The sequence below is a fragment of the Camellia sinensis genome, chromosome 4 (genome assembly GCF_055761805.1).
Source record: "Camellia sinensis isolate YWXY chromosome 4, ASM5576180v1, whole genome shotgun sequence".
Lineage (NCBI taxonomy): Eukaryota > Viridiplantae > Streptophyta > Magnoliopsida > Ericales > Theaceae > Camellia > Camellia sinensis.
Window position 1 is genome coordinate 178827624 of NC_138964.1, and position 23605 is coordinate 178851228.

At 35.5% G+C, this 23605-nt stretch overlaps 1 protein-coding gene across 1 annotated transcript; it reads left to right on the forward strand.

The window, feature by feature from the left end:
• The first annotated feature begins 831 nt into the window (after positions 1 to 831).
• LOC114273544 (uncharacterized) lies at positions 832 to 21759 on the forward strand. Its single transcript, XM_028215351.2, has 8 exons — positions 832 to 1387; positions 11799 to 11922; positions 13616 to 13745; positions 14803 to 14839; positions 14944 to 15181; positions 17756 to 17883; positions 17973 to 18067; positions 21054 to 21759. Exons 1-6 carry the CDS (start codon positions 1175 to 1177, stop codon positions 17851 to 17853), a joined length of 840 nt encoding a protein of 279 aa, XP_028071152.2. The 5' UTR covers positions 832 to 1174; the 3' UTR covers positions 17854 to 17883; positions 17973 to 18067; positions 21054 to 21759.
• Positions 21760 to 23605: the final 1846 nt, after the last annotated feature.

The window sequence follows — 23605 nt, forward strand, 5'->3', positions numbered from 1 at the left end:
TGATATAATATCTATTTTGGCAATTAGATTAAAAATCAACTTATTGACTTATTGATTTTTTTTGGATCATATAACTTTCTACTTTTTTTTATAAAAAAACTAAAGATTCATCCCTTAACCTAAACTTCAAAATAACATTTTTTATTTTTTCGCTCGAAAATAACTTCATACTTATGTATGTGAAATAGCAACAAAACAATAAAAATAAATAAAACGGAACTGCTACGTTGCTCGAAATTGTCGAGCTCGAAATTGGCTCGAATCCAAAATCACGCCGTTTTGGAGATTTATTTTCGTTTTTTTGAAGATGAAGGTAAGGCAAAACCAGAAGCGGAGGGGCCAACATCAACTAGAAGAAGAGAATGAAGAAGAAGAAGAAGAAAGAGGCGGAGGCGGAGGCGGAGGTGACGGCGAACGAGCTGCGACGAGGGACGAGTGACGAGCTGCGACGATCGGCCAACAGCGGAAGTGGAGGGGCTCGGCCGACGGCGGAAGCACAGGAGCCTTCTATTCTCTCCATTCCCTCTTCCCCTCCTCTTTCTCTTCTCCTCTGTTCTTACTCTTTTCTCTCCATCCTTCTCCTCTGTCTGTATTGAAAAACAAGAAAAGGAAAAAGAGAAAAAAAGAAGAAAGAGAAGAGGCGAGGGAGGCAAGGACTTTCGAGCCAATATATTCGAGTTACGACTCATTTTCCTAAATAAAATATGTTACATAGGGGGGCATTGATGTAAGAATTTCTAAAAAAGGGGTAGAGATGAATATACCAGGACACTATGGGGCGAAAATTGATGTCAACCCTTTTCCATCTCTCTCTCTCTCTCTCTCTCTCTCGAAGATTCCTTGAAATATATACAGCTCAACTATAGCGCAGCTTTTCCCTCGAAGACCCATGTCAATGTCATCGTGTTTCCAGCTCACCACTCCATCAGATTCACACCTACCTCCCTTTTGACCCCATCTCTCTCTCTCTCTCTCTCTCTCTCTCTGTCTATATTTCTGTATAATAATATATAAAATCTCTTCTTAGGGTTTTGTCAGGGCTTTTCACCCTCCTTTTCCTGTTTTCAGGGGTCGATAACGGTCGTCCCCGTCCTTTTTTCCTCCAAAATTAGCTCCTTCTGAATTGGGTTTGTACACATACATATATATATATAGTTGTTTGGAATTCATTTTCATGGCTTATCAATCGATTCCTGGAACTGGGTCTGGCTTGCAATTTTTGAATTACCCTTTTGGGGACACTACGTATACCAAGGTGTTTGTGGGAGGTCTGGCATGGGAGACACAGAGCGAGACTCTGCGTCGTCACTTTGAGCAGTATGGCCAGATTCTAGAGGCGGTTGTCATCACCGATAAGCATACTGGGCGATCCAAAGGTTATGGTTTTGTGAGTATTTTCCTCTGAATTGTCTGCAATTTGATATATTGAATTATTGTTCTTATCAGTGTTATTGGGTTGTGATCTTTGACTGGTTCATGTGTTACTATTGTTTTAGATACATATTTATGTTTGTCAATTATTTTGAAATTTATAAGCATATAAAGAGCTAGTTTGGAAATTGGTTATTTTAGAGAGATGTGGTAACTTGGTTTGACCTTTTGACTATTTTAGCCAAAAATTCACTCCCCAAACAACCCCCTAATGTTGATTAGATTCCCAGTATGTTAGGTGGCTTTGGAAAGTGGAATTTTTCTGATAAGGTTGTGTAGATGGATTGTTAGGTTAAAGTTAGATTTCATTATCTTGTTTTAAATGCAGAACACTTGTTCAAAAGATAAATTGCAAGCATGTATAGAAATTTTCTATTTCATTAGGTTGTTTAAAATGCAGAACACTTTTCTATTCATTAATCGGAAGATGAAGGCTGTGTTTGGTTGGAGGATTTGATGAGAGAAATTGAAAGGGAAAAGGAAATGCAATCTCACTTTTTGTTTGGTTATAATGGAAAATACAAAGAAAAGAAAGTGGAAGGGAAATGCAATCCCATTTTTTGTCTTGGGTTCACTTAGGCTCTTTTCTTTCTCCATTTCCCAACTTAACCAAACGTAGCTTGAAATTTGAATCGTATCAATTCTTTCTATTTCCCTTTCCTTTTTCATTTCCCTCATCAAATCCTCCAACCAAAAACAGCCGGAGTGCATTTGATATTGTCTTTGTATTTTTTTTTTTTGGTATTGATAACTGAGAATGAGAAAATTGGTACGGAAAATTTATCTTGACACATGCCTCGTTTGGTAGTAATTATAAGACAACTTATATATCCTATTTGTTTAAAAAAAGTTGATTAATGGTGTTTAATTGTAATTTTTGATCTTTTTCAATTTAGTTGACCAAAGAAAGTGAAATTTTCTTAAGCTATAATTTGCAGACTTATTTGCTTCTTTAAAGCTTCTAAATACGTATGGAGAAAAGAATTTCTTCTCTTTTATCTTAGTTACTAATGTAAGAAGTTTTTTTGGGTGTATTATAGATAGTTGTACAACAAAAAAACTATGCGCCAACGAATTTAATCAAACAAGTTCTTTTTTACAAATTATCAAAAGTTGCGCTGTACAAATTTATAGTAATTTATTTTATATTTTGTATGCTAATAATTTTAAAGGCTACAATTTGGGGGTTCTCAGTGTCTTGGTCTTGAGGGTCCTGTACGTAGAATTGATGACCAAGGAGCTATTCCAGATAACTCAAGGGCCATGATGGGTGCTTCTATAATTAATCATATGTCCTATAATGTTTCATAATACTGAAGGTCTAATGAATGATTTTCAAGAGGGTGTTTCTGTTAATCATATGAAGAGAGGGGGCTGTGTTTTTAGTGGTTTAAGGGATAGTAAGGCAGAAACAGAGCATTGGTTGGTGGAATTAAGCAAGTATGCGTCATGTCCAATTGAGGAAAATGAAGTGCCTCATTTCACACATTTGCTTCAAGTTATGGGGCTTTCACTAGTGAGATGTAATGGGAAGGTTGGTTTAAGTGGTAAGGATAATAGGGTCATAAGGGGTGAGAGTGCTAGAAGAGGAGGGGCTAGTGTTAGAAGGGGGCAAGGGAGTTAAGAAATTTGGCGAGCACAATTAATTATGATAGGCGACATGAGGAGATAAGGGGTGACGATGTTTCTCAATGAAGATTGTCAGTTGGAATGTGAGAGGTTTGGGCTCCTAGAAGAAGAAAGGGGTCATCAGGGATTTTTTGAGGACACATCAACCTAATATTGTCATCTTTCAAGAAACTAAAGTGGAAGTTTATGATGGAAATTTTATTAAAAGTATTTGGAGATCTAGGAATAGAAGGTGGGCTTTTGTACCATCAGTACGAAGGTTTAGAGGTATTTTAATTATTTGGAATGAGAGGGTTGTTGTGTTTGAGTGTGAAACGTTGGTAGGAGAATTCTCATTATTCATTAGGTTTAGGAATCTAGATAATAGTGAGTAGTGGTTGTCAAGGGTTTATGGCCCAAATTGCCCTTCTAGGAGGAGGGATTGGTGGGAGGAGTTACATGGGTTGTGCTCTCCCAATTGGTGTTTATGGGGAGATTTCAATGTGGTTAGGAAGGTCTCAGAAAAGCTTAATGGGAATAGAATCAATAAAAGCATGAGGGATTTTGATGGGTTTTTAGAGGGTGCGAGTTGGTGGATCCTTCTCTATTTAATGCCAGATTCACTTGGTCTAATCTCCAGAAAAATCGGGTTTGTTGTAGATTAGATAGATTTTTATTTTCTTTGAGTTGGGAGGGGGTTTTTCCCAATGTGAGACAGGAGACACTACCAAGATTGGTATCTGATCATTGTTCCATAATGATTGGGAGTTGTCCTTTGAGGTGGGGACCAGCTCCATTCAAATTTGAGAATATGTGGTTGAAACATCATTCGTTCAAAGAGAATTTTGCGGGGTGGTGGGATAATACTAGATGTCATGGGTGTGGGAGGGTTTTAGATTAATGAGAGTTGAAGTTGATTAAAGAGAATGTAAAGTGTTGAAATAGGAGAGTTTTTGGGGCCTTGGAGTCATCAAAACTTCAGGTTATGCGTAGGATTGAGGAGTTAGACACGTTGGAGATGCGAGGGGATGTGGTTGAGTCAATAAGGAGAGATAGAGGAAGGGGCTAGGTTTGAAGCTGGAAGAGTCAACTCTTAGGGAGTTGATTTTTTGGGTACAAAAGGCAAAGGTGAAGTGGCTAAAGGAGGGGGATGTTCGTTCAAAGTTTTTTCATAGGATTCCAGATGGGAAAAGGAAGAACAAGTTTATTAAGCAGTTGGAAGTAAGGCTAGGCGTGGTGGTGGACAAGGAGGAGCAAATAGTCCAAGAGACTTTTGACTTTTATTCAAAGCTGTTTTCGAAGGATGAGATAGTCCGACCAGGGATAGATGGACTTGAGTGGGGGCCTATTGATTAGGAAAGTGTGACATGGTTAGAAAGACCTTTTGAGGAAATGGAGATTAGAAATGTAGTTTTTTAGTGTGAAAAGGATAAAGCTCCAGGTCTGGATGGATTTTCCATGGCTGTCTTTCAAGAGTGGAGGTTGTGAAAGGGGATTTGGTAAGAGTTTTCATGGAGTTTCATGAGATGGGAGTGGTTAATTTATGTTCAAATACCATTTTCATCTGTTTAATTCCTAAGAAGTAGAGAGCCATTAGAATTGGAGATTTTAGACCCATTAGTTTGGTTACATCACTGTACAAGATTTTATGAAAGGTGTTGTCAAAAAGGTTGAGGTCTTCTTTAGGGATTACAGTCTCTCAGACACAAGGGGCCTTTGTGAAAGGTAGACAGATTTTAGACGTGGTTCTGGTGGCAAATGAGGTGGAGGAGGAGTGTAGGAGTTCAAGGAAGGTGGGCCTTGTTTTAAAGGCAAATTTTGAGAAAGCGTATGAATATGTAAATTAGCAGTTTTTGGATTTTGTGATAGATAGGAAAGGTTATGGAGAGAGATGGAGGTCATGGATTAGGGAGTGTTTGGCGTCTTGCAATATGTCGGTGATAATCAACAGTAAACCAAGGAAGAGTTTTAAAGCATCTCGAGCAAGGTTCTGAAAAGCGGTTGCGGTCGCCGTAACGGTGGCGGTGGCGCGGTTGCGGTTGCGGGGTGTAAAGGCCGTAGTGTAACGGTTGCGGTAACCGGAACCGTGAATTTTTTTATTTTTCGCACAATTTGAAAAAAACTTACCGATACGCATATTTTTTTTCCATGATCATATTTATTGGGTTAAAAATAAATATTGATCAATTTTTATAAATTTTTAAGTATGATCCAATATATTTCATATTTTTAAATCACTAAAACTGAGTTTTTTACATTTTATTTTAATAATTAATAACTTTATATTATACAAAAAATCAATCACTAACTATTATATATATAAGATAAACAATGATAAAAGTAAGAGAATAAATAAAAGCCTAAATATATATATATATATACATATTTTAACCAAGCCAAATAGATAATGACCACACTTGTTATTATTATTATTATTTTCAAATAATATATAAATAGACACACACAAACAAAATGGTTGAGTGATATCAGCTGAATAGAATAGGCCTTACGACTTCAACAAATCAATAACATGTTTTTCATCTTCCCTCTTTTCTCTCTCTATCTCTTACTCCTCCATTTTCTCTCTTTATCTTCCCTCTTCTCTCTATCCCTCTTCCCCCATTTTCAGCTTTTTTATGTGTGTTTTTTCGAAAGAAACAGTTTGGAACCGTTACGTAACGGTGCATAACAAGCGGTTACGACCACTACGGCCGACACACCTGTGAATCTCAATCACACTGCAAAAGCGGCAGTAACGGGTGGCGGTAACCGCCAAAACCGTTACGTAACGGTGTTACGTAACGGTTGCGGCCGCTTTTTAAAACCTTGATCTCGAGGGTTGAGGCAGGGGGATCCTTTGTCTCCTTTTCTTTTCATTCTGGTAGTGGATGTGTTAGGAAGCATGGTGGATAGGGTTAAAGAGGCGGGTCTGTTTGAGGGTTTACACGTCAGTAGAGATAGGATTAGCGTGACACATTTACAGTTTGCAGATGATACTATTTTATTCTCTATGGGGGATGCGAGTCAAATGGTTAGCTTTTTTTCGGTGGTGAGGCTTTTTAGGGTGCTCTTGGGTCTTAGGGTAAATCTAGAGAAAAATAGTGTAGTGGGAATTTGTGCAGATTCAAGTCAGGTTCAGCAAGTGGTTGCGCTACTTGAGTGTGGTATTGAGACATTTCCAATGAAGTATTTGGGACTTCCATTAGGAGGTAACCCAAGAAGTGAAGTGTTTTGGAATCCAATTGTTGAGATGATAGGTAAGAGGTTAGAAGGGTGAAGTAGGGCTTTACTTTCTCGAGAGGGTAGGTACACTTTGGTTAAGATAGTTCTAAGTGGAATTCCAATTTATTTCTTGCCTTTGTTTAAGATTCCGGTCAAGGTGGAAAAATCCTTGGAAAAGCTGATGCGGGATTTTCTTTGGGAAGGGAAGAATGAGGGCAAGAAGGATCATTTGTTGAAATGGGAGACGGTTTCCTTACCTAAGGAGAAGGGGGGTTTGGCTATTGGTAATATTGTGGCTAGAAACATGGCTCTACTGGGCAAGTGGTTATGGAGATTCCTAATTGAGCATGGCTCATTATGGCATGCGGTTATTAGAAGTAAATATGGGACTCATGTTAATGGTAGGGACTCTTAGGTGGTCACTAGGGGTAATGGTCATGCTCCTCGGAAGTCAATTTCTCATATTTATTCAATCTGGTCTCGATTCATTTCTGTAAGGGTCAATGGGGAAATGGCCAAATTTTGGAAGGATGTTTGGGTAGGTTCTTCTTCCTTTGCTGTGTCTTTTCCACTTTTGTATAGAGTTTCTCAATCCCATAGTTGTTTTATTGCGTCCATGGCTTACTTTTCGTTGGCTTCTTTTTCCTAGAATTTTAATTTTCTCAGGAATCTTCATGATAGGGAAGTTTAGGAATTGGTATCTCTATTGTCAAGGCTTGAAAACGTCTATTTTTTCAAATTTGGAGGATCGTTGGGTTTGGGATATTCATTCATCGGGTTCCTTTACTTGTAATTTTTTTGACAAAATCATTGGCAAACCTCATGTACCTCAATTTCTATTTCATAAAAAGATTTGGGAGGCATGTGCTCCTCTTAAGGTGAAGGTGTTCATGTGGATCTTGGTTCATGGGAGCACTTTGACAAATGATTCATTGCAAAAGAGGAGACCTTCTCGTTATCTTAATCCTCAATGGTGCATTATGTTGTAAGAGTGGAGAATCTCTAGATCATCTATTTTTCCACTGTTCAGTGGCTGGGTGTTTGTGGCATAAGGTGTTTGGTTTGGGAAATGTGATGTGGGTGACCCCAAAAGGAAGTGCTCAAATGATTTTATTCGATTTTCATGTATTGGGAAGGTTGAAGAGGGCTAAAGTGAGTTGGAGATGTGTGTTGTCTTTGCAATTTTTTAGGTCATTTGGTTGGAAAGAAATAGGCGTGTCTTCGAAGAAGTTTCTTGTGGTGTAGATTTTTTTATGGGAAAGAGTGAGATACTTGGCATCTTTTTGGGCCTCAGTGAATCCAATGTTCCGAGGGATTCCACTTTTTTTTATTGCAGCGGATTAGGTGTCAGTTTGAAATATGTAGTGTCATTGAGTGTTTTTTCTGTGCTGTGGCTGTTTTTTTTAGGTTTTGTTTCTTTTCACTGTTTTTTCTTCTATGTAGAGGATGCCTTATCCTCACTTCTTTTTGGCTTTGAGCCTTAAAATCTTTGTTGTTGCTGGCCAAAAAAATAATTTAAAAAACTACCAACCTAAAAGCTAACTTATAAGTGATTATCTAACAGGGCCAAACTATTTCAGAAAATTGTATTGAGATTTTTTTTTACTGAAAATATCCCTTTTAGGAAACACTTCTAAATTGTTTTATGAATTTTCAAAAACAAAATTTTTTTCACTAAAAGGTGAAAATGATATGAAAAGGATTGATGTTTCCTAAAGCACGAAAAATGAAAACAAAAAATGTGAAAATGATAACCAAACATGGCCTAGTGAGTGGGAATGGAAAGGCGTAGGGTAAAGATTTTGTAATTTTATTTATTCATAAGTTTTTTTTTTTGTTAAGTTAGAGATTATTAGGTAGTGTTCTCTTTTTGGTAACCTTAATTAGGGTTTTCTACGTTCCCTATATATATATATGGCTTCAATGTAGTAGTTTTAGATTAGCTTTTGAACTAATAATATTGGGTTACAGCTGTGGTCGTTTTGTGATATTAGGGTTTTGATCATAGTTGTCAAATCGTGAATTGAATCGAGAATCGTTAAGATTCAATGTAAATTATAAATAAATAAATAAAAAATGATGTTAAATAATCGCATATATGAAAAAGAATGAAACAAATTGGTTTTGACAAATGTTATAAAATTGAACCCACATCTAATTGGGAAAACATTGGATTTATATCAGCAGATGTGAGTCCAAATCCCACAAACTATAAAATTATTCAATAACTATAATATAATCTCTCTTAACATACAAAGAATAGACCTAAAAACCCTATATAAATGTTGACAAGAAGAAAGAATTAAGTGAATTTTTTTATTTTAAAACCTAAAATACATTAAAAGGGGCGTCGTATGATTATGTTCAAAATAAGTTTTTTCTCTTAAACAAATTTGTGGAATCATGGGTCTGACTAATCTAACCCATTAAATATTGAACCTTACTTATTTTACTAAAATACAATAAATAATATATAAGCATTTTTAGAAGATATATTATGACATTTTAGAAGGGAAAAATAAAAGTAAAGAAAAGAAAAAAAGATTAAGAACATGTTAGGTCTAACGGGATAAGTATGGATTATTTTTATACTAAATACTCTTAGAAGTTGTATTATATCATTTTCACTAAAAAGATTAAAAAAAATACCCAATCCAACCCTTATTAGGTTATTTTAACCAGCCCAAAATAAAAAACCCATTTCTAGCCCACTTCAAATAAAATAAAATAAAATCAATCCTTAGCCCAATCCCTTATTTTAGTCCAATCATCTATACTCTGCTATCCCTAGCCCCAGCCCCTAAATCTGCAAGCCCAAACTCCCTTAAAACCAGCCCATCTCCCTATGCAGCTTGGCATTAATCCATTCCAGATCTGGACCTAAGTCCAAATCAGCCAGAGCCCAGCTTCCTTAACTAAAACCAGCAAACAACCAAAGCCATCAACCTACTCAGCCCATAACACCAGCACCCACACTTCCCATTATTTCCAGTCGTCTGTAACTAACCTAACCTACACTTCGATATAAACCAAACCAATACCAACTAGCCAGTTCATAAAGAAAAAAGAAAAGAAAAGAAAAGGAATTGCTACACTTCCATTAGAAAATTGTTTTAATATTCTTATTCATTGGAAGTTTGTAAAATTTGCAAGAGGTCCATTATTTATTCAAATTCGATTCCATTCAAAGTGTATACCATGAGTCTCTTAGGGGAGCTTGAGGAAACAGTTGGAAACCCTTATGCTTACATTAATGTGATGCAATACATTAATGCCCTTCCGATACCAAGGCTTGGCAATGTCCAAGTATCTTTCATACTTTTATCAAGTGCAAAGATGAAGATATAATTTGTAAGCTTGTTATTGATGAAGGTAGTTCCACGAATGTGATGTCGCCATTGCTAGATTGAAGCTCAAGTCAAAACCTCATCTTAAGCCGTATAAGGTTGCTTGGCTAGATAAGACATCTTTGCTTGTTTCAGAGTGTTGTCTAGTGCCCATTCAGTTGGGTAGTTATTCAGCCAAGATTATGTGTGATGTCTTACCCATGAATGTAACTCATGTGCCCTTCTTAGGTTATCCTTGAATTTATGATGTAGATGCCTCACTTTGTTAGAGAGAATACCTATTGTTTTTAAGGATATTCACCAGAAAATAAAGTTGAGACCAAATAAGCCTACTGTATAAGAAAGAGGATCTAAATGCAAAGCTTCCACTCTAGAGCTTAGTAAATTTGAGGCTTCCTTTGAAAAAGAAATTCTTGGGTCTTCCTCTCTTATTCTAGATAATCCAATTTTTTTTTTTTCCTTTTGAGCCAAAATGAGTCAATCTTAGGTAAATATGTGGTTCACTTCATCCAATCATCAGCGCTAAATCTATTGGTAAGTATCACAACTATTTGAATGATCTCCATGTTGATTATGCTTGTTTCAATAATCCAAAAGTGATCGTAGCCCTTTGTCTAAATGTCAAGCCTTATTGTTTGGAAACTACTTTGGCTTAAACAACTTTCCCTGATATGGCACTCAATAGTCCAACTTTAGATGTTGCTTCTCATGAGTCCATCAATCCTAAGTCTTTGCGTAATTTAGAGGGTTCACTTAGTCTTGTTGATTATTCCCTCCTAGATCTGTTGATTCTTTAAATGATTCTATTTGTACTATCGCAAGTTCTCTTGTAAATCTTATTGATTATTTTCGTAGTCAAGGGATCATTGTTTCTCTTATGTCTCAAGTTCTTTCTTCACCACATATTGCACATTGACATTTCATGGACATGTTTGAACCATTTTTGTGTCTGGACCAAATGCATGTTTTTCTGACTTGTCATTGAATATTAATATTGGTCCAATTTTCAAACTGGATGGTATGTTATCTTATTGGCGCACATTGGAGCCTCTTGCTATGCCTTTTTGTACTTCTACGGGATTAGTCCATATTCTACCACCAACACAAGGTCTTATGTTCTTTCCAACTCGGCCAATTTGTGGAGATTAGTTTGTTGCTTATCAATACGACTTTGTCATCATGCAGACTTCTTGTAGAGTTACTTGGCTTGAGGAAGTTCATTGCTCACATGCCATTTGGGTTGAGGAAGTGCTTTTGCAGAGTGCACTACAGCTTCTGGAGTATCTTTGTTATCATTATTCTCCAGAGGAGAATCTTTTTTAGCCAAGGAGAAATGACAGGGAATGGAAAGGCGTTGGATAAAGAAAATTGAAGATTTTGTAATTTTATTTATTTATAAGTTTTATTTTAATTTAGAGATTTATTAGGTTAGTGCTCTATTTTTGGTAACCTTGATTAGGGTTTTCTACGTTGCCTATATATATCACTTTTACAGAATAGTTTTAGATTATCTTCTGAAATAATATTATGGTTGTGGCCGTTTTGTGAGATTAGGGTTTTGACCCTTGTGCTCTTCTTTTCTTTTTTAATTCTTCTTAAAACTTTTGATCTTTAGATCAATTTTCCATACATTCTAGTTTTGAGATCAGTTAGACAGTTGAATGGATTTCTTAATAGCTGTTTTGCGTCACCTTGGGTTTCTTTTTTCATTTTGAAACTTGTTTCACATGAATTAATTGTACATGTTAATGGCATTACCAACATCCTATTAGCGTTTTGTCCTTAGATGTCTTATGGCATTTTTTTTTTTTTTTTTTGGCTCTAACATTTGATGCCTATTGGCTTCGTGTTCGTGCATATGTATTTTCCTTGCAAAAAGATAAATTAGGAGAAGAAATCATAACCCTTAAATGCGTTCCAAAATTGTTTGTACGAATAAAAGTTACCTCATTTTTGGTTCCCTTATTGCAACCACATTTGGTATTGGAAAGTAATCTCTTGTTTTTCTAGGTGAATTAATGGTCACTCTTGCAATGATTTTTTTTTTTTTTTGGGCTGTGTTAGTTAAATAAGACCCATGTTAGATGTTTAAGGCCCCCCCCCCCCTTCCTCTCCCTTATTTATTGTCTTTCTTCTTATTGATCACTTTATTTACCATTTGGTATTTTTTTTTTTTTTTTTGGAGGGTAGGTGACATTTTGTGATTCTGAATCTGCCAAGAAAGCATGTGTAGATCCAAATCCAGTTATTGATGGTAGGAGAGCAAATTGTAATTTGGCTTCACTTGGGCGGCCTCAACCAGCTTTGCCTTATGGTATTATCTTTATCTTTAAATTAGCTGGCTTTTCATACATTTATTCTCATTTGGTGTTAGGTATTTAGTCTGAATGTTTATCGACACTATTCTGTAGATTATGAATATACTTCGATATATTATGCATAATGGATGGATGTGGTGTACATATACTAGTAGAGATATGTAGATAAAATCAGACAACTTAAGAACTATAAATTCTGTTATATTAATTTTGTTTCTGGGGTATGAACTTTTTTTGTTTTTATTTTTAAATTATTAAAAAAAAAGAAAGAAAGAAGAGTTGATAGGTGGGGAGAATAACGTTAAGTCATAATATACAATTCAAAGGGATAAATTGAAAGAAAAAGCACAATATCAAATATTGTACTGGAATTGTATAAAATTTTAAGACTTCTCCTTTTTCCAATTTGTAATTGTTCATTTGGAAATGTGCCATTTTTAGGCCACTTATTTTGATTTTGATTGGGCATATGGTAAGCCTTGTTTGACATTAAAATTCTCAAACCATACCTGATCGACACCTATGTGCTATGGTCATATAATATAGACGATGCAGAAACTCCAACAATTATACATTCATTAATGAATAAGCCTAAGCCTGCTGTCTCAAGTACATTTCAGAGAATGAAGCCCTTGCTGTTGGCAATTGTCCAATGGGAAGCTGTTGGAGGAGCTTTGCTCCTTTCTCTAGAGAGATTGCTATGGACTGCCTCACAACTAGATTCTCCCAAAATGCAATCTAATTTAATGTCACTTAAAAAGGGGGGAAGGTGGGGGAAGAGAAACTCGTTTCGTAGGCAAAAAGAGAATGCAAATCTTTTGGGTCACCTTTAGCATAGATATTTTTCTATGGAAGACATTATATCTAGGGCTAATCATTAAGCAGGCTATGTCATGTCCAAATGGGGATTGTTCTATGCATTTGTAGTCAACATGCTTGCCCAAGCTCCAACCACAAAGGATTATTTCATTTGCATCTTGGCCTTGGAAAACACGCCATACCCATATCGGGTATTAGATGTTGAGTGTTTATTATTTTTTGTTTATATTTGAATCATCATGTCCCATGTCCGTGTCCATGCTTCTTAGTCTGGAATAGTGAAAATTTACTAATAATTGGGGACAGATGGAGTACATATATATATATATATAGACGTGAAGAACGAAACCTCATCAACTTGCTGATTGAAGTTCGTTAAGTTTTATCATGCATATATTTTTTACTATGATGCAACCTTTCCGTAGAAGTTAATGGCATGGCTCAACGATTTCTTCCTTGAACTAGTTTCTAATGTCTATTTTGTCCTTATATGCCCAAAATATCGCTTGACCCATCTATAATCTGGTTATAAAAGAATACCTCAGACGATTATACCCAATTGTTCTATAGTAATGTCAATCCCAATTCATGGCTATTTCTGCCATATTCGTGCACATCATAATTTTCTCCAGTCTGCAGTTTGTTTGTTTTTTTTGTTTTTTTTTAATACTCCAATTGAAATGATTGTCTACAACCATACTAGATTAAGTATATGTGTTTTAGCGAAAAGATTTTACTCATGGAAAAATTAGAGAAGTATAGAATTACAAGTTTTGCTTCAAAATCTTTCACTGTGACAGACTGCAGGTTTGATATGCTGTTTTTTGTGCGTCGCATGCTTCAATATATGTTTTTTTTCCCTTATTTTAGGACGCCTGCGATCAGCAATGCCCTATTTTGGAATACACCAGATGCCTAGGGGCGCATACATTGGAAGCCCCAGTATCCACCAACCAGTCCCTTTCAGCTATCAACCTGGGGTTGCGTATCCACCATATGGGTGAGTAATGATCCTTCAAGCAGTGGGTCTTGTATTGTTATCCCAAGGTCAAGAGTTGAGTTGCAGCTTGTGACTTTTAGCTACGGTTGTTGGAGTTGAGTAAAATATTCCAATTCCAAATTTGTAAAGAGCCATCTGATTCAATGTTTTTCCATTGACCTTTTTCCAGGTGCTAAGGTGGTCCAGACACCTCATTATCTTTGAATTGGTGTATTCAACTCCGACTCTTCAAAGTATAATTGTGTTGTACTTGGAAATTGGAAGACCATTATAGGTCCAGTGGATTTTTTGAGTGCTCACTTTTAGTTGATTAAGCAAATTTAGACTAACCATTTATGCTTAGAAATTTTCTGTATATTGATATTACCAAAATAAGAAGCCAAAGTTGTCTAGTTAGTTTACCTACTAACATTGTTTTTCTTTAGTGAAATCCTTATTTGAAGTGCATTACTATCCATTTATGTTTGAAGTGTAATTTATCCTTATCTAAAACTGAAATGCATTAGTAGATCACGTGCTAAACATCTTTATTATGAGAAAAGATTTCCTGTTTGGGGTGGTGGCTTTTTGGCTAAAATAGCCAAAAAGTCAGAACTCCCAATCACATCACTCTCTTTATTTTTCTGCACATCTTTTCGGAAAAAGCCAACTAAAATGGCCACTTTCCAAACACCTTTTGTCCATTAATTTTCTGTCTGCTTTGTAGCTTAATATTCTGTCAATCTGTACTTTTCTTATATGAACAATATCTATACATATCAGTAGAATGAATACAATAATGTTATAGCCTGTTAATTCTTTTGTCAAAGAAAGGGGGTGACTCCATTATCTTCTTTTGTGACTTGTACTCCAAGATATGGATTGTTAATCTGTTGTCATTTATGATGGGAACATCTGCTATTATGTTATATGTATGATAGAAAAACCTTGTTCTTATGATGTCAGAGCTTCATGTGTTCAGTTACATGATCATCTGACTTCCACTTGCATTACAATTAACAACCTAAACTGATGGATGTGCTCTTTGACATCAAGGCATTAATCTTTCCTTTGGCAGGTACACATCTTTTGGACCTGAATATGCCTACCCACAGGTCAGTAAATTCAAATCTCAACTGCTATTGGGTATTTTGGTACTCCAGTTGGTTCTGGAAAGGAATATGTGCACAATCATGGTGTGTTCTGTCTATTTTTTCAGGGTGTCTACAATCCTCACATGGGTCAGCATTACCTTCAAATATATGGCGTACCAGGCACAGTTAACACAAATATTGTCCCATATGGACAAATGGGTCATCCTCTCTCCGGCAACCATGGGTATCCAACCATTCAGGGCTATGTGACACCAGGTCGTCATGTTCTGCAATATGGGGGACCCCTCGTCAGTGGAGTAACTACAGACACTATTGCCACAACTCAAGCACCATATCTTGCAGGTAACACTTTCTCTTGAAGAATTCTCTCTCTCTCTCTCTCTGCTTTGAGCTGGGAAATGAGTGTGAAAATGATGCATATCAGATTTGGCATATAGCCAAAAAAATCATCACCCTGGAGTTGCTACTGCAATTTTGTTAACAATACATATTTGCATATGTGCATGCGCCTAAGTGTATAAATGTCCATCCATGTTACACACAGACATGCAATTCTAGAAGCATTACAGTTTGAAGCTAGGAGGGAAAAAGGAAAGTAATTGATAGTGAGCCTTTGGGGGAGGTGGTCAACAAAAGTTTACAGGGGTTGGAGTAGAGTCAGTAGTAATCGGGATGAGTACAGGGGAGAGTCGAGCATTGAAGGATTCTTGTCAGCTTGAATTTTTGTTTGATTTTGATGCTAATGGATGATTATTTCTTAAGAATGTGAACAAAATCTCTGGTAAGGTGGGGTAGTTTTCCCTCTTCAATAATAAAGCATAGATCGTAGAAGTGATTTAGAGGGTGAATGAGTTGGATGACATTGATGGAAAGGTAGATGTAAGGGGCAAATGATTGTACAAGTCTTGAGAAGACTAAACTGGAAAAATCAATGAATTTTACATCTAGAAAGGAAAGAACTTAAAAAATTTCAATGTCCAGTTATTCATGATGGTCACTGGTCAGAAAGGGAGTGAGCCTTGAGGGGGCATTGTGTTGCGAAGGAAAAAATTGTGTGTTTGGGTGAGATTAGTAGAGTGGCAAAGTCTTTTGAAGGGTTGGAGCGGCCCCATGATGGAGGGATTCCGAGGTGACCCAATGCACGAGACTCCCACCAAAGTGGAATTTGGAGAGGGCAAGAAAAAGGGATTGTAGCTAAAAAAACATGTTTCTTTTTTTCTTTTCATTAGGGAGTTTAAGAGACAGTTCAAGTAGATGCACTCAGAAGTTAAAACTTATTGTGGCTATTGGCAGAACTGGAGGGGAATTGATGTCAAAATCTGAAAAAGCACCTTTTTGTGAAGATGCCTACTTTTTTTAGTTTTGTAGTTGGTGGGTGTGATGTTTTTTGGCATGTATTAAGAGTGTTGGGGCTATTTTTGTACTTTATTTATTTATTTTTAAATCTAATTGTATGAGAGTTGTGCGCACTCAGCATGTTTTCTTGTACAATTTTATTTGCTGCTAATTAAAAAAAAAAAAAAAAAAAAAAAGAAAGAAAAGGAAATAAACATAAATCACAACAGCAACCTCATTTAGATGGTTTAATAATGCGCTTATTTTGAGAAGATGATAAGAATTTTACCGTTGGTAATGCTTCTAGGCTCTCCTTGATCAAAGCCATTCCTGATTCTGCTTCTGATTTCTTATAACCTTATGTAACGGTAGCCTCCTGCAGTAAAAAGAAAGGAACAAACACGGGGGAAAAAAACAAATTGAAGCCTTGCAGAGAAAACACAAAACATGCTGCTAAAGCATAATGTCGTTTGCAATGATTGGATCCCACTGCACAGTTAAACCTTGGGGAAGACTGACAGTCTGAGTGCAAGGCACACACAAAAACACTATTGTTATGATATTAGTTCTAAATATATCCTGATCATCCCTTTGCAAGTTAAGTATCAGATGTTCATCACCAGCAATGGCATGATTGGTATCTTTGCCATCCTTACGTGGCTCAAGTTTATTTGTAGCTGGAATGGATATTTTTAATGTCAATTTTTATGCACTCTAAAAAACACACGCATATATATATTTGTGTCTTTGACATGTTAGATCACCATTTCTCCCAAAAGCTTATGCTGTTAAGAAATGGGCCAACAATTTATATCAAGCTAGCATATCTTACAGTCCTGTGATTTCTTTTTTTTTTTTTTTGATAAATACGCCAACTTTATTAAAAGGGCATCAAGACGATGCAAAGAATACAAAAACTAGCCTAATGACTAGTAGCAGCCAAAACCCAAACTGCACAAAGCATCAAGGCAAAAACAAACAAAAGAACTATGAAGTCAAGTCCTCTACGAAATCAACAAAAGACAAAACATCCGGGTCCACAGTCAGCGTTAACCAACTATGCAACACAAAGAGCAAACGCCGCTCCAACCACACTAGCCACATAAGACAATGGCCAGCCAAGTTCCAAGCTTACAGTCCTGTGATTTCTAGAAAGCAAATGAAAACTAGAAACATGATATATTTGTCTTTAGGAAAAATGAAGAATTACTGTATTGGCATCAGCCACTAGTTATTTCATTACTTTTTTTGGAAGAAGAAACTATGGAGAATGAGATATTTATTCTATTTTTCTATTAGTCAATTCAATTTTGATGATATTACTCTCTGTTGGCAAATTCCAGCACACATTCTTTTGCATATGTTTAATGCTATATACCACATATATGAATCCCTTTTGTTTGTGATTGGAATCTTCTGTAAAACATTGATCGCATCATCTGACTTCAATGATACGAGATTCAAAGCCTTGCATCAATAACATATGGAATCACAAGAATAGTGACAGTGCTAGCTGAGAACTAGAAACATTCTCAACCAGCATATGTGGACCTATTTAAGTTAGTTCCTTGGTTTCCTCAGGTATAGCTGCACCAGCTCCAGGACAGGCGCGAATTATAATGCCCGGTCGTCCTCCCCAGTTCATTCAGAGTAGCGGTTCTGATCAAATGGCTGGTTGAGTGGTAGACAGCAAAGAGACAGATCTTGAGGTAAAAATAGTGGTTTAGCCAAACTATTTTTGTATTTATTTTTTGCATTAACTATATATTTTACTAAGGTACTTTCATTTTAACCTCAGGCAATCCGTAAATTGCAAGAGGACTAACACCAGCTTCTACTTGAGTGGCAGACTTTGAATCTAACCTTGCAAGTACTCATCTTTGCATTTAAGAGGTAATGCCTGCTTTCCTCCTTGTATTCTTAAGGATGCAGTTCTGAGATAAATTTTAGCGACTTAACAACAGCTAGGATAGCAGAATGTAGTATTGGCTTATCTTAGAAAATAGATCTCTCAACATTTTCTAATTAGTAATATAATATTGTGAATTAAATCAAGATCAACCTTGTTGGCCACCTTGCCATTCAAGCTATAAAATTCATCAGATTTTTGGAACCTTTTAGAAATGTTGAAAAGTAAATCAAAGATCAACCTTGTTGGCCATCCTTCGATTCAAAATATTAAGTTTATCAGATGTGTGGAACCATTTAAAAATGTTGAAAAATAATTTTCCAGGAAATGAGGGTACCAAAGCAATTTCCATTTTGGAACAGACCTTTCAAAAATATGGAACACTTCAATTTCAGAACAATAAATTTTTCATAAGCACAATTTTTGTTATTCCATTAGCTTTCTTATTTAGAGAAGAAAGATAGGGAAAAGGAATTCAGATGTAAGAAGATATTTGTAAAGAAAAGAGTTAAAGAAGGGCATGGCATATCACTAGCTTGTATCTAGAATATAGCAAGGGGTAATTACAATTCGGGGTGTCCTAAAAAATTATTTACAAATACATGAAAAAGTTTAGAATTTTAATTATTAATCATAAAATTTATCATTGATGTGTAATTTTTTTTCTGCATTTACACTGAATAATAATTTCCCCATATAGCAATATCTCAACTCATTCCCACTCCACTAAACTAAACAAGCCTTTGTCCAAATTGGTTCTGTTTCCTGTAGTTGGTTTTATTTGCAGTCATATCTTCAGTTTAGTTTAAGATAGTCATGTCCTTTCTTATCACCTGAACTCAAGTTCTCCTAAGCCTTCCTCCATTGATTTAACCACCATTTATGTGGATCAAATCACTCCTCCAGTTCTCTTTATAGGCTCGTTGATTGGTCTACGATGCACGTGACCATGTCATCTCAAATGGATTTTTATTATCTCTCTTCAATTGGTGCTATTGATATCTTCTTCCTAATGTAGTCATTTCTTTATCTTTATTTGTTACACTGTTCAACTATTTCAACATTCTTATTTCAGCTATACTCATTTTCTGAACATGTTTTTAATTAACTGTCCAACATTTTGGTCCCACAATCCTATAAAATTTTCCATTCAAGTTGATATGAATCCCACACACTTCATTCATCCATTCTACTTTAATCCTATGACCATGTCCTCCTCAATCTCTCTATCTTTTTTAATACTTTACTCAAGATACCAAACAGGATCACTCTTAGGTATGTCATGTCCATCAAGTTTTACTCTATATTCATCCCTATTTATAGTTTTGCTAAAATTACACTATATATTGGCCTTGTTGGCTCTAGCTTATTAGAGTGCTTATGGATTTTATTATTTTGGGTGTTTGTGCCAAGAGTGTTTGTCGCAGCTTCTGCATATTACTTGTGAGCAAAAAGGATGTAACAGGATGAAAAAAAATTATTATTGGAAAGCTAGGGAGGTGATGGTTTAGCTTTTACAATTAAATTATCAGTTTTAGCTTGACAGAAACTGCACCAGGCAAGGTTGTTATGTATTAGTCATTAATTTAAACCCTTTTGATATTCTAAAGTAATCTCTCCACAATTCTAGCTCAAGGATTAGTCTTCTTGTCTCGCAAAAAAATTATATCTGCAAATAACATACACCATGGAATATCATCTTGAATATTCCTAGTAAGTTCATCAATACTAATGTAAAAAGGTGAAGACTTAGTGTTGATTCTTGATGTAAACCTAAATTCACTTTTTTCTCCGCCTACAATCCTCACACTAGTCACGGCTCAATTGTATTTGTCTTTAATTGTATCAATATATCTGAATGATACTCCTTTCTTTTTCAAAATTGTTCACATTATCTCTCTAGAATCTCTATTTTCTATTTTCTAAATCAATAAACACCATAGGGAGGTCTTTGTTCTTTTCCTTATATTTTTTCATTAATGACCTAAGTAGAAAATTAGCTATTATTGTAGATGTTCTTTATTTTATGAAACAATAGTCTCCCGTCTTAAGTTTTGCTCAATTACTTTCTCTTATAGTTTCACTGTATGACTCATGAATTCAATACTATAATAATAGAGCAGCTTTGAATATCACTTTTGTTCTTATATATTGGAACTAATGTGCTTCTCCTCCATTCATAAGGCATTTTCTTAAAATTCAAGATCTTGTTAAACAAATTTGTCAACCAAATGGCCCCTGCATCACATTATCACTTCCAAACTTCAATAGGAACTTCATATGGTCCTACAACTTTCCCCACTTTTATCTTCTTCACGACATCCTTTACCTCCTCTACTCTGATTTTGTGCTAGAATTTATAATTAATATTAGGGTTAATTACACTAACCTCCCTTAAGATTTGGAGAAAATACAGCAAGTCTTTGCATAATTACATTGGGTTCCTTCAAGGGTTTAATTCTCATTGCATTTGATCCCATTTTCATCAATAATTCGTTAGTCATATGAATGAAAAAATGATGTCATTTAGTTTACACTAAAGTTTATATTTTTCTGTGTTCATCCTTGTGTAATCGCACCATCAGCTTTAGTTTCAGTTGATTTAGCCTTATTAAAAGAGAGCTTAATGTAATTATGTCAAAATTATGGGGCTGCTTGTATTTTTTCCAAGCCTAAAGGGATGTCTGTGTAATTTACCCTTAATATTTAGTACTAGAGTTATCTAGGTCTCCTAAACTCTAGTTTCTTGAGTGATTTTCATTAAATAACTTTCCAAAATAACTCTCTATTGTTACTCCGATTGACCAGAACTCCTGCACCTCATTAGGAGGTCAATGGTTCGAATCTCCTCTATTGTTTCTCATTGCAATTTTCTTTCTTTAGCCTTTTTATGATATTCTATTTTATTTTTTATTTTGTGTTTTTCCAATTGTATGCTGAATTTAATAATTGGCTTTTATGTCATTGCAGGTCGTCCGAGTCGTGTTCACCAAGGATACAGTGGAGTCGCTTGTAAGATATTGAGTTGCTCTGAGTCCCGGTCTAGAAAAACATGGTTAGGGGCATGGAGGATTGCTCTTTCACAGTCTGTATGACAGACTTGTCCCGCCAGGTCACTGGTTTGAGTTTGGATTTTTAGATTGCTGGAATATGGTTTCCTGCAATCTTATCGAAGAGAATCAACATATGATTCCTGCATTGGTCTGGACCCCGGTGGTTTGGGTTCTGTAGTTAGATTCTTGCATTTTGTGTTAAATGGCGTCTAAAACTTGTTCATCATTTCATAGCATCAAGTCGAGGTTGATGGAAGATTTAATCACTTAAAATTAGGGGTTTCTTTGTTTTAGTGACTTGGAATACACACACCTCTAATGGGTAACTATGGGGGCAAAAGGTAGTTAAAAATTCCATTCTAGTATGCCCACTTGCTTGGCCTTCTGGCTGCAGTCGAGAGCTAGTACTCTTGATTGATTCAACTTGTCTGAAGAACACTCTAGGTTTTTTTTTTTTTTTTAAATTTTTTATTTTGTAGGTACTTCAATCAAGACAAAACACTTTATCTTGATTGATTCAACACTTGATTTGGTTTTTTTATTCTTTTTTTTTTTTTTTTTGTCTTTGTACTCTTTTTTTTTCCGTCATAAGTTCAAGATTTAAGCATCTTATTTGCCATTCATTTACCCCTGCCCCGGTTGTGGAGTGTGCATAGGTGAATTATGTTCATGTTTCTGTTTGTTCCCATTGCTTGATTGACATTGGTGTGCTGTCGTTTTACTTGCATTTGGAGACAAGCATGTTATGTGTGTTTGTTTTTTTAAAAGTTTATTTTAAAAAAATTAGTAGTTTTTTTTTTTTTTTCCCAACTTATTTTCTATATTATAACCTAAACATGTTTTTGAGCTTTTGATTAAAAATTTACTTTTGCATGGTGTTTTTCTGTTGTGAAACTTGTCTTGTTTTTTGGATTTTGGTTGGCCTAGATGCTTCTGTACTGTGGCTTTGAGTAACAGATTAAAAATGTCAAAATGAGAAATATATTGGATAAAACTGGGATTTTTATTTTTATATTTAATTAAGAGGTTTAATTTATTGTTTGATGTGAAAATGCGTAGTTGTGATAATTACAAGTTCCTTTTTTATTTTATTTGTAGATAATTATTAATTTCAATCTCTTTACTTCGCCTTATTTTAATTTCTTTTGATAAATTACGTTGACCTTTATTTAATAGAGATTATCAACTCATGTTAAAAATTGTTAATGTATCTTCATTTTTTCTCATCTTTTTTCCTTCATGAAAGCCAGTTTCCATCTCTCACCTCCACAACCACCATCACCCGCCACGTTGCCACCTTTCACTTCCTACCTTCCTTCCATAGCCCACCATTACCTCTGCCACCTTCCACCCACACAACCACCATTGCCCACCTCTCTATCTCCTTTCGTGGCCCATCATATCCACATGCTGCATCCACCTTCTACCTCCTCAACTTCTATCATCCACATTCTATCTCCCCAATCTCCATCATCTACATCTCACCTTGTGCACCCACTCCCACCTCCAACAGTTACTGTCATTTTTTGTTTTCCCATGCCGTCCTAACTGCCACCCAATCGATCTTCACCCTCGAACTTCCTGCCCAAACCATCTACGCTACAGCATATTTCCAACAACCTCTAAATTAGAAAGTGAAAGGGAGCTCCAAAAAAACAAAAACAAACTCCTTTTATACTCTAGAATAGGGTCATTTTTTTGTAAAGACGCATGCAAAACATAATAGCTTCCTCGTTGAATATATTTTGGGATATTTACGTGTAAATCATAATAAGTGAATTTATTGTCTAATAGTTTCTATGAGAAAAATTTGTCATAAAAAATGTCATTAATTGTAAATTTTAGAGATTACTTATAAAAATTATGACAAAAAAAGTCACTAATTGTTAATTTTTAGTAACCTATGTAAAAAATTGTCACAAAAAAAATATTTTTCACGACAATTTTATTGAGACTTATTTTCAATTGGACTTGATGGGAATTAGTCTAATTATTCAAAATGCGCAATTGTTTTCAAGTCAAAGTTTTATTTAGCACCGATCTGTTGCATTTTTTTATGTTGTAGTAACCCAATTTGTTGAAAGTCTAATTCAAAGTCATTTCCTTAGATGTTGAACAAAAAACACTACCCACCATTGATTCCTTAAATCTCACATTGCTTTAGCTATTCTGGTGATATGGGTCACACTTCGGTTTTTAAAAGATTAATTAGGTGGGGATTATTTAAGCAAAATCTCACTTTTATTCTTTTAAACATTCTTAAAATAATTCCATTTGTTTTCATAGAATACTCAAAAGAACTCAATTCCCCCATTTAGTTTGAAATAGTGTGTGTAATGTGTCATTCTAAAGGTTATGTTTTGCTCATTTCATCCAATTGTTGCTCAATTATCATACCAAATTCTCTCTTGTAATGGCAAACCCTTGCAAGCTCGTACCATTTCCTATGCATGCATGTCATACAAAAAG